At 33.2% G+C, this 12,890-nt stretch overlaps 1 protein-coding gene across 1 annotated transcript; it reads left to right on the top strand.

Moving 5' to 3' along the window:
• The first annotated feature begins 206 nt into the window (after positions 1–206).
• Positions 207–2,691, top strand: LOC145166849 (squamosa promoter-binding protein 1-like). Its single transcript, XM_079085902.1, has 2 exons — positions 207–520; positions 2,306–2,691. Exons 1-2 carry the CDS (start codon positions 216–218, stop codon positions 2,421–2,423), a joined length of 423 nt encoding a protein of 140 aa, XP_078942028.1. The 5' UTR covers positions 207–215; the 3' UTR covers positions 2,424–2,691.
• Positions 2,692–12,890: the final 10,199 nt, after the last annotated feature.

Consider the following 12,890-nt stretch of genomic DNA (forward strand, 5'->3'; position numbering starts at 1 on the left):
CTAAACTACAAACTAGCTCATACGACAAAATAAGATGTCGATATAATTCTTTTTATAAAAGAAAGGAAAATGCAAACATTTATTCTAGAGCAGAGATAATGAGAGACTTGCCATCAGTTATTCCTCCACATGGAATCTGAACATCAGAATCACTTATTCCTATTACAAAGCTTCACTTTCTTGTTCTCTATATATAAAGACCCTCTTTCAAGGAAATGAGGAGAAGAAAATCCAAATCCAATATGGATGACAAGTTCACAAACGACATCATGGAAGAATGGGAAATGGACGATGACATGGCATTTATAGATGACGGGCGAAAGAAGGCGGCAATGGGTGGAAAGAGGGGTTCAAGTAGTGGCGGTCCCACACAACCAGTTTGCCAGGTGGCAAATTGCACAACCGATATGACAAGATCCAAAGCGTATCACCGGAGGCATAAAGTATGTGAGGTTCATGCAAAGGCTCCGATTGTTGTTATTGGTGGACGTCAACAACGATTCTGTCAGCAATGCAGCAGGTAAACAAACTCTTTACTCGTAATCTGTTGTGTGGTGTTGTTTTCTTTTTTACTTAATGGACTTAATGGGTTAAGCACTTAAAGGGTTGTTTCTTTTTTACTTTATAAATTTACAATGACTTAATGGGTTAAGTGAGAGGAGAGAAGCTGGTTTTACCAATTCAGACACTCCAGTTTATTGTTTAAATTTGTTGATTTCTTGCAATTTTTGTTTCAAAGTGGTTTAATATGTTTGATATGTTGCAAATTTATTGTATGAACTTGTGAAGTACATTAAATAGAATGAAACGTTGAGAAGGATAGAACGGTTATTTACTCTTATTCAAACATTTTATTCACTACAAAAAAAGATAAAAATTTTGTTCATACGTAACTTTATCCAAGTGATAGAATTACATGAAGTTTATTGTTTAAATTTGTTGATTTCTCGCAAAAAAAAAATTTCATAGTGGTTTAATATGTTTGATATGGTGCAAATTTATTGTATAAACTTGTTACATACAATAAATAGAATGAAACGTTGAGAATGGTGGAAAGGTTATTTACTAATATTCAAAACATTTTATTCACTATAAAAAAAAAGATAAAATATTTGTTCATACTTAACTTTATCCATAACTTTAAACGATGGAATTACATGAAGTTTATTGTTTAAATTTGTTGATTTCTCGCAATTTTTTGTTTCAAAGTGGTTGAATATGTTTGATATATTGCAAATTTATTGAATAAACGTGTTAAATACGTTAAATAGAATTAAACGTTGAGAATGGTAGAATGGTTATTTGCTCTTAGTCAAACATTTTATTCATTAAAAAAAAGATAAAATCTTTGTTCATATGTAATTTTATACAAGCGATAGAATTCCACAAAGTTTATAGTTTAAATTTGTTGATTTCTCGCAATTTTTTGTTTCAAAGTGGTTTAATATGTTTGATATGTTACAAATTTATTGACTAAACTTGTTAAATACGTTAAATAGAATGAAACGTTGAGAAGGGTAGAATGGTTATTTTCAAACATTTTATTCACAAAAAAAAAGATAAAATCTTTGTTTATACATAATTTTATCCGAGCGATAGAATTCCAAGAAGTTTATAGATTAAATTTGTTGATTTCTCGCAATTTTTTGTTTCAAAGTGGTTGAATATGTTTGATATGTTGCAAATTTATTGTATAAATTTGTTAAATACGTTAAATAGAATGAAATGTTGAGAAGAGTAGAATGGTTATTTGCTCTAATTCAAACATTTTATTCACTACAGAAAAAAAGATAACATCTTTGTTCATAAGTAATTTTATCCAAGTGATAGACTTCCACGAAGTTTTTTGTTTAAATTCGTTGATTTCTCGCAATTTTTTGTTTCAAAGTGATTAAATATGTTTGACATGCTGCAAATTTATTGTATAAACTTGTTAAATACGTTAAATAAAATGAAACGTTGAGAAGGGTAGAACGGTAATTTACTCTCACCCAAACATTTTAATCTCGCAATTTTTTGTTTCAAGGTGGTTAAATATGTTTAATTTTCTCTGGAAAATGATGTTTAAAAAATATTTTAAAAAATGACAACAAACTTAGAGAAATTGAAAGAAAAAGTACATAAGTGAAAATTTGTATAAAAAGCTAGGACTTAATGCCTTGATAGGAAACCCTTACTAATATACATTTAATCTGATAAGTTGTATATGAGTGTTTCTTTACGCATAATACGAAAATCCTTATTCCATTCCTACAAACTTGAAGATGGAATGGAATGGAATGACTGATTCCGATGTAATTTTCAGGTTTCATGACCTAACGGAATTTGATGATGCGAAAAGGAGTTGTCGCAGGCGATTGGCTGGACATAATGAACGAAGGCGTAAAAGCTCCTACGAATCGTATGGAGAAAGTTCCGGATGATAAATAAATAAATAATAAATTAATTAAAATATAATTAATTAAAAAAAACCACTCCAAGGAAGCATAATAAATAACCGACCTCGTTTCAAATAAGATAATAACTATATATTGAGTAACATGCTCTCTCTCTTCTGTCAGTCATCCTTTTGGACTATGTTAAGTAATTAGGGGTATTTATGTCTTTATCCACTAGAGCTTTATGTATATCGGCATTGTATAAATTCACTGGATTGCTAATAAAGTAAACATGATTTACATGTTTTTATTATCTAGTGTGGGTTAAATGCAAGAAATACGTTCATTGGTTTGTGGATTAAAAAAAACGTATAAAATCAAACATGGTTTCTTTAGAAAGAAGACAAAGTTACTTTTAGAGATATATGTTAAGAATGTTCTATTGAATGATTGAAAATGAAAGAAACCTCTACTTTATAAAGGAATCTCAACAACCAACAATTTAATAGATTTATTACACAACTAACTAATAAGTTAATAGATCATGAATGATATTAAGGAATTTAGTTAGTTATGAGAAAAAGATACATATCATAATCTCCTACAAGGTCTTGACAACTGATGAAGCTTTCACTGCTACTTTCACCTCTCATTTCATAGAAAAAATGAGCTAAAACTACATGCTTTTCATCGATCCTATAAAACTTTTATAAAATCTTACTTTCATTTTATACTTTGAAAAATCTACCCAATTATAGCAATGCCATTGGAATACAAAGAAAATTTCTTTATAATGCTATAATTGGGTAGATTTTCAAATGCACAATATCTTAATGAGAATAAAATTGAAAGTACAGGACTACTGGTTTAGGGAAATCTAAGGATATTATTGTATATAAATAGCAGCCTACTTTCAATGATTTGTTTATTATAACATCATACTTTGAATAATCTACCTAATTATTGCAATGTCATCCATATACAAAGCAATCTTTATTGATAAAATTGGATATATTTTCCAAAGTGTAACATCCTGATAAAAAAAACTGAAAATACAATGTTATAAATGGGTAGATTTCCAAAATATAATTGCCTTCATAATAAAAATACTAGATTGAATGTAAAGTGTTGTAATAGGATGTTCTGTTACACAAATCTACCCATTAAATAAAATGTTATGTAAATAAATAATGTTTAGAAATATTTGAGAAATTGATAGCAAACTTTTAGAAAATGTAAGGAAAATATAAATGAGGACAAATTTGTAAAACGTTAAAACTGTCATTTCTCTCACGTTACATATCAAGTCTTTCTTTCAGCGTTAAGTAAAAAACATTCATATTTAGATAGCAGATTAAGTCCCTTAAATAAAAAATAGATAAATAAATAAATAAAATACACGGATTTTAATTTATTTAAAGATAATAAATATACAAAATTTTCAACACCAGTGAAATGGAATGAATATATAGATACCTCACGTTTGGTCCTAATTTATGGCAAGAAAATGTGACACAGTTTTCCTTTCAACAGGTCATGACAATAACATCATTTTCAATAAGGGCAAATTGGTCCAGTCACTTTTATATTTTCCGATGGGCATAAAAGGGTTGGAATATGAGGTACAATGGTCAAATAAATAGTTTTGGTAGTAGAGTTATTTGTTAACTCTAATGTTCTATATGATCAAATAAATATTATGTATTTCTGTTTTTAAGCTACTTCTTATAATATACCTTTGCTGCTAATTACCTTTTATGGTGTGTTTGATAACATCAGTTTGCATCAAATGGTTATATGAAAAAATAATTAGCAATGCATTTTCATTGATTTGTGTATTACATTACAACATTGTAAATTGAAAAAAACTATCGAATTATAGCAAAACCATCCGAATAAAAAGCTAATTTTATAGCAATTGGTATGGTTTTTTTTAAGTATAATGTCCTAAAAGGAAATTCGGAAAGTACAATGTCATAATATGGTAGTTTTTTAAAAGTGCAATGCCTTGATAAGAAACTCTTTGAAAGTACAATGTGGTATAAAAAGAAAAAAAGTAGAATATTATAATACATATATGAAAGTACGTTTCCATTTCTTGAATTTTTCCATCAATAAGATAGAATATAATATTATTTAAAGGAAGTTAAAACACAAACTAGCTCACTTGTCACAATAGGATGCCAAAAGAAAAAGGAATACAAACATTTATTCTAGTATGAAGATAGTGGAAGACACAAACATTGCTCATATGCCAAAAAGAGGATGTTTATGTAGTTCAAAAAAAAAAGAGAATAATAAAGATATTTATTCTAGGACAATGATCTTACCATCAAATTATTCTACCCAAATATAGCAATCGCATCAAAATCCAAACACACTTCCACTACTATATAGATATACTAAGAAATTTATATTAAATACAGTGTTGAAATAAAAAGAAATGATCTTACCATCAATTATTCCTCCACATGGAATCCGAACATCGGAATCACTTATTCCTATTCCAAAGCTTCACTTTCTTGTTCTCTCTATATAAAGAGTAAAGACCCTCTTTCAAGGGAATGAGAAGAAGAAAATCCAAATCCAAAATGGATGACAAGTTCACAAACGACATCATGGAAGAATAGGAAATGGACGATGACATGGCATTTGTAGATGATGGGCGGAAGAAGGCGACAATGGGTGGAAAGAGGGGTTCGGGTAGTGGTGGGCCCACACAACCGGTTTGCCAGGTGGCTGTTAGAAATTATAATATAAGATCTAATCACCACGAATAACGGCTCGGATACAGTTACTGTGTGACAGATATTTATATTAATTAGATATAAAATGCGGAATATAAACAATAATAGTTGCGGAAATAAATATGGGATTATTAGTCACCACTAGAAAGCAGTAAATGACTGAAAGCTATAAATAAAGTAAATAACTGTATTTAAATAACGTTAAGCTGTAAATAATATAAATGACTGTATATAAATGTTAGAAGTTAAATAATATGTATAAATATATATAACGGGTTTAGAACTGGACGGATGAAGCGACTGGTCTTTCAAGTAAGTTCGCCAATAAATTGACTGAACAGGCTTAGGGTTGGACGGGTAACCTAAAAGACTTTGTCAGTATTTGTTCAATAGTTCAATCTGGAATATGATAAGTAACACAAAATTCTTTTTGTTTCAAATTTTATATAAAACAATTTGTTTACATAAGGGTTTGAAGGTTTTCTTAATTTTTGGATATATTTCTCTGGATACCCGATTTTCTCTGGCGTCTCTCTGGAGTTTCCCTTGGTCAAAATCGACCACGAAACTTCCTAGATGTAGGTAAGGTTCTGAATAATTTGTGGTAAAAATCTCTCCAGGGTTTGTTGGATGTATTGTACCCAGTTAGCTTTGTTTCTGACTTGAAGATTCTGATCTGGTGAACCGAAATCTATCTGGATACCCAATTTTGTATATCGTCTCTCTGGGGTTTCCCTTGGTCAAAATCGTCCAGAAAACTTCCTAGATGGAGGTAAGGTTCTGAATAATTTGTGGTAAAAATCTCTCCAGGGTTTGTTGGATGTATTATACCCAGTTACGTTTGTTTTGGACTTGAAGATTCTGATCTGGTCAATAGAAATCTATCTGGATACCCGATTTTGTATATCGTCTCTCTGGGGTTTCCCTTGGTCAAAATCGTCCAGAAAACTTCCTAGATGTAGGTAAGGTTCTGAATAATTTGTGGTAAAAATCTCTCCCGTATTATCTTGTTGAGTTGTGCTCGGTGATGTTTTTCTTAACTTCGAAATTCTGATGTCGAAAAAACAGCAAGGTGGAGATTTTGTGGTGGTTTAAAGGATGTTTGGAGGAGGTTTAAGGAGGGTATTTGGAGGATGTTTGGAGGGTATTTGTAGGATGTTTGGAGGGTATTTGTAGGTTGTTTGGAGTTGTTCTTGGTGTTCTTGGTGTTCTTGGTGTTCTTGATGTTCTTGGTGTTCTTGGTGTTCTTGGTGTTCTTGGTGTTCTTGATGTTCTTGGTGTTCTTGGTGTTCTTGATGTTCTTGGTGTTCTTGGTGTTCTTGGTGTTCTTGCTTCAAGGATGAAGATGAAGATGATGTTGAAGAACTTCTTGAAGATGCAGGAGATGTTCTTGGTTGAGAGGTTTTGGTGTATGGAGAGGTTTTTCAAAGTTTATAAGAGGTTATGAATGAAAGAGCACACAACTCTCTTATATACTAACTTACATATACATACACTTTCCATACATACATACAAGTATACATACACACACATAAATATCTAATATGTATGGATTATTGGCTGTCAAATAAAGAGGTGGAGTAGTAGAAGTCAATTTGGCTTTTGCTTCTTTGATTTGCAAGAGAAGTATTTGGTATAAATACTAGGTATTTGGTATAAATACTTGTATTTTGGAGATGTATCTTTTCTTCACTAGGTATTTGCAAATGAAATACAAATAAATTAATATACATAAATTCAATTAAGATTAATTGAATTTACATAATTAATCCAAATTGTTTTGAAGTTTGACACTTTTAGCCCTTGATTGGTTTTTGTCTTCAAACGTGGTTGACTTTCCGTCTTTGCGTATTTCGCCTTTGCGTATTTTTGTTTAATTACGAATCCATGAAACCTGAAATAACTGATAATATTTGTCAGATTAAATAAATACAGTTCATCTTATTTCAGTGATGGTCACATACAAAAACATTTTTCAACAATTTCCCCCTATGTGATCATTGTTGGAATAAGGACATGTATGTTTTTAAAAGACCGATTATCAATTAACAATTTATCTTTAAGATTTTGGATAAAAGTTTTGTCAATCGATAAGATATATATAAAACCATAGTGATCGATTTGAAAGTTTATAACTTGGTTTGACATATCTTATGTAAAAGATTTTTAGAAATTTGATTCCGAATCAAAGTCTCGGGTTCGGTTATCAAAGAGTAGCCATATATGTATCTAAAGAAATTTCCTTAGATTTTATAGCATTATTAACGATGACAAGTGGTCTAACAGGTCGATTCAGATAAACGCTCACAGGTATAGCTCACACTTCACTTGGGTGTTTGGTTGTTCTGGCAGCAGAACAAGTTAATGATCACTAAAAATGAGTGATATCTCTCTCTGACGACTCACACTCATATTGGAGGTGTTCAGCTATGCTTTTCCTGAAAGGTCACTTAGTCTCATTATTAGATAATCAATCACGTAAGACTGGTTTCGGCATTACTCAGCGGGTTTCTTCATTCATGCCATTAAAGTTCACTCTCTCTCCGTCGGGAAATACATGTAGAGGGGTTTAGCAATTTTCATAGTGCAGTTTGCAACTAAGATTCTTCAGTGATGAAGGCTACAGTATCCCGGGAAATCCATTGTTGTTGCAGCTTCTTCTTTGATAGTATCTTGTTTGTTGATCAATATCGATTTATTGTAAAAAGATATTTTGTTTTAGCATTGAGAATTTGCTACATTTGAGACCTTTTTAAGAGTATTTGACTTGAGTGATTGAGATATCTTCTTTTGTGAAAAATGGTTAAAACAAATCGCGGGATTTTATGATTTTTGTTTTGAAATAACCATTTGGTTGAAAGTTTGTTTGAAAATACCAAATATAGAATAATTGTTTTTTGTTTTGTTTGGTATATCTTTATTGAATCCATTTGTTTTCTTGTTGATTTGTCTTTGAGGATTAGATGTTGATAGATATTTGTTTCTCCTTTGGTTTTCTTGTAAGGATATGCCGTTGTTTGCTTGATGGATCATGGGATCGCAAGTCTTCATTTTTGGTTGGCTTTTATCTAGGTAGGGATAGGTGGCATAAAAGACAGTTTGTCTAGTATGTAAGAAATGAATGTATCGTCCCTGGTCATTTTGATATCTAAGCAAAAATGAGACCGTGACAAGGTATAATTGGGTATACCTTATAAGCAATAGTGACACACCTAAGCTCACAAGAAATGATTTCCACAATGATTTAGATCGACGAGGCACAAATTCTCACATGGGTTTTTGTTTTCATCTGAACCTCCTAACCTTATGTCCCTTGATTGTTTAAAATCGTCAATAATGAAATAAAATCGAAGGAAATAAAGTTATATACATTATGAAAAGTAGGATATTTGAACCTTCACTCCAATTGAGAATCAATATGACTTAAAATCTTCATCGAGCATAAGCATCTGAAAATTAAGTCAAGAGAAGATTAATCACAAGGTTCTATAAAAGCTTATTATGGCAAGTCTTTTATTAATTTTTTTGAAGATTTGTTTTTCTGAATGTTTTTGGAAATATTGGTTATTTGAATGTTTTTGGTAATTTTTAAAAGGAAAGCAATTTTCAATTGTTTTTGAATTTTCCTTTTGAATGAAAGTAAACACACTTTTGTACAAACAAAAAGTAAAAGTTTAAGGATAGATGTTATCTGGATTTAACATTCCTAGGCGGCCTAGGAAGTATTGAAACTTTGTTTCATCGAGAGCCTTAGTGAAGACATCGGCAATTTGATCTTCGGTGTTGATGAAGTGCAATTCGATATGACCCTTTTGAATGTTGTCTTTGATGAAATGATATCGAATATCGATGTGCTTTGTCATGGAATGGTGAACGGGATTGTGAGAAATGGCAATTGCACTGGTTGAGTCACAAAATATGGGAATTTGTGAAATTTTGAAGCCATAGTCTCGCAGTTGAGTTTGCATCCATATGACTTGCGAACAACAGCTGGCGGCAGCGACGTATTCAGCTTCTGCTGTTGATGTGGATACACAAGTCTGTTTCTTTGAAGTCCAACTCACTAGTCTACCTCCTAGGAATTGACAGCTACCAGATGTACTCTTTCTATCTAACTTGCATCCTCCATAGTCTGAGTCGGTGAAAGCGTTCAGCTGAAAATCTGATTTAGCTGGATACCAAAGGCCAAGTTTGGGAGTGCCTTTTAGGTATTTGAAGATGCGTTTCACAGCAACTACATGGGATTCCATAGGATTTGCTTGGTATCTGGCACAGACACATGTAGAAAACATGATGTCAGGTCTGCTGGCAGTGAGGTATAAGAGTGATCCGATCATTCCACGATATCTTTTCTGATCAACAGGTTTGCCATTTAAGTCTGCATCGATTTTGTATCCAAAAGCCATTGGGGTTTTTGCGGTATTGGATTTGTCCATTGAAAAGCGAGTGAGTAGGTTTTTGACATAATTCTCTTGGTTGATGAAAATGCCATCAGTTGACTGTTTGATTTGAAGTCCGAGAAAAGTAGTCATCTCCCCAATCATGCTCATTTCAAATTTGCTCTTCATTAGATCTGCAAACTTAATACTCAAAGATTCATCAGTAGAACCGAAAATAATGTCATCAACATATATTTGTACGATTAAAAAATGTTTATTATAGATTTTACGAAAGAGGGTTTGATCGATTGAACCTCTTTTAAAACCTGATTCTTCGAGAAAGGTTGTCAATGTGGCATACCAGGCTCGGGGTGCTTGTTTCAAGCCATAGACAGCTTTCTGCAATTTGAAGCTGTGATCAGGATATTTGGGATCTTCGAAACCTGGTGGTTGTTGGATGTATACATCGCGATCTAACTCTCCATGTAGGAATGCACATTTAACGTCTATTTGGAATACTTTGAAGTTCTTATGTGCAGCATATGCAAGAAAGATGTGAATTGCTTCAATTCTGGCAACTGGAGCATATGTTTCATCGTAGTCGATTCCTTCTTGTTGTGAATATCCTTTGACTACGAGACGTGCCTTGTTTCGACAAACGATTCCTTGATCGTCAGTTTTGTTTCTGAATACCCATCTTGAACCTATAACAGAAACATCGGGTGGGGTAGGGACAAGATTCCATACGTCATTTCTTTCAAATTCTTCTAGCTCTTCTTGCATAGCTTTTACCCAGTCTGGATCTTTGAGAGCAGAATGTATGGTTTTGGGTTCAGTCATGGATAAGAAGGCTCCAAATAAACAATCATTAGAAGTTGCGGCTCTAGTTTGGATGCCTGAGTTTGGATCTCCGATGATTTGGTCAGTTGGGTGGTTTCTGGTCCATTTTATTAAGCGATTCTCTTCCGCTATAATAATTGGAATTTCAGTATCCCATTGTTCTTCTCCGGGAGTTTCATCTTGGAATAGGTTTGAAGGTTCCCCCATAAATGATGCATCGGGATTGTTTTGGATATTTGGGGATGGGGTATTTAAAGGAGGATTTGGTGTTTGTTCCAATGAAGAAGTATGTGTAGGTGGTTCCCCCTCGAATTGATCTGCATCATTTCGGTTTGTTTGTGGAGTTCCTTCAGTGGTTGTTCCTGTAGAATCAATAGAAGTAGTTAGAAGTTCAGAATTGTAAGCGGTTTTGGGTTGTTCAAAAAGTAAATCAAGATCGATTTCAATATCTCTGTCAGGAGAAGGTGTTTGTTGAATTGGATTTTGAAAAATATTATCGATCATTTTTGAACCAAAATGTTCACGATCCAATTTCCTGACATAAAATTCATCGAAATGAACATTGGTACTTTCTTAAATTACTCTGGTACGTTTGTTCAGTACTCGATAAGCAGCTGAAGAAAATGAGTAACCAAGGAAAATTCCTTCGTCCGACCTTGATTCAAATTTTGAGAGGTGGTCTTTATTGTTCTTTATGAAGCATCGACAACCAAAAATATGGAAAAATTTGATGTTTGGTTTTCGGTTGTTAATGACTTCATATAGTGTTTTATGAAGATGTTTATGGATTAAGGAACGATTTTGAGTGTAGCAAGCTGTGCTATTGCTTCTGCCCAGAAGTATTGTGGCAGATCAGCGAAGATAAGCATTGATCTTGCAGCTTCACACAGTGTTCGGTTCCTTCTTTCGACAACTCCGTTTTGTTGTGGAGTGTATGGGGCTGAGAAGTTGTGTTCAATTCTCTTGTTTTTGAGAAATGAATCTAGAGTCTTGTTTTTGAACTCTAAACCATTGTCACTTCTGATTCTTCGAACAGGTCGTTTGAGTTTCAGTTCGATCTGTTTGATGAAGTTGATCATCTCTTCAGGTGCTTCAGATTTTAGTCTTAAGAAAAAGACCCATGTAAAGCGTGAGAATCCATCAACGACAATGAGAATGTACTTCTTCCCTTGTATGGTTTGGGTTTTGGCAGGGCCACAAAGGTCTATGTGCAACAATTCTAGTGGTTCAGATACACTAGAATTTGGGATGCTTTTGTGAGTTGATTTGGAAAGTTTTCCTCCTTCACAAGCAGTACAAAGAGTTTCGTTGTCAAGTTTTAGAAGTGGTAGCCCTCGAACAAGATCATCGCCTATGAGTTTGTTGATGTACCCAAAGTTTAGATGGGAAAGGCGGCGGTGCCATAACCAACTAATATCTGTTGGGGCTTTGGATAGGAGACAAATATCGGGTTTACCATAAATAAGATCCATGTCTAGTGGATACATATTTCCGGCACGGTCAGAGTCAACAATAACATCTTTGGTTTTGGCGTCCATGATCAAGCTTCGTTGTTTTGTGAACATAACTTCAAGATTGTTGTCACACAACTGAGAAACACTGATGAGGTTATGTTTCAGGTCATCAACATAAGCAACTTTCTTGATGGTAAAGTTACCATTTGTTATGTTTCCATAACCCATGATTTTTGCTGTCATGTTGTTGCCAAAGGTAACATCTTGATTGGTGTCGGTTGGTTGGAAGTCACGTAAGAAATTCCTCTTTCCTGTCATATGCTTAGAGCAGCCGCTATCGATATACCATGTATCATCCTTGGGCTCTCCAGCATTAAGTACCTGCAATTAGACAGAAGGTTTAGGTACCCAAATCTGAATGGGTCCTGGTTTGTCAGTTGTTAACTTAGGTACTTTGTTTGATGAATTTCTTTTGTTGTAGGGTCTTAGTTTATTATGATGGAATTGTTGTGGTTTGATCTGACTTATCAAGTTTTCCCAAAAAGTGATTTGTTTTTGAAAACCCGTGGGTTGATAAGATCTGTGTTTTGGTGTAGGATATCCTAGATGTGATGTTTTGTTAGAAATTGTTTTCTCATATCTAGGATGTGAAGTATGGTTTTGAAAAGCATTATAATGATGGTTTTGAACTTTCTGATATGATGGTTTTTGAAAGTTCCCTGACTGTTTGAAATTGATATCCTGAAAGTAATTTTCAACAGTCTGACGTAAAGGTTTTGGTTTAGAGTTGAAAACTTGTTTTTGTGGCACAAAGTCAGGTTTCAAAAGTTTCCTTGGTTTTGTGGACTGAGCGTGGACAGCCTGAATGGGTTGCTTATTTTTTTGTTGTTTCTTTGAATACTTTTGTCCCAAACTGTTCTTTCCAACTATGGTAGAATTCAAAGAAGGGAAGACATTTGGAGCAGAAGTATTTCCATGCTCATGAGTAGATTTTTGTCCATTTAGGAAAATCTCAGGTTTGATTGTGCCATCATTCTTTGTTAGTTCATTAGATCTCAATTGATGAGTTATTGAACTAACAGAGTCCGATTC

Source organism: Lactuca virosa, chromosome 1, assembly GCF_052849685.1.
Source record: "Lactuca virosa cultivar CGN04683 chromosome 1, Lactuca_virosa_CGN04683_v6, whole genome shotgun sequence".
Classification (NCBI taxonomy): domain Eukaryota; kingdom Viridiplantae; phylum Streptophyta; class Magnoliopsida; order Asterales; family Asteraceae; genus Lactuca; species Lactuca virosa.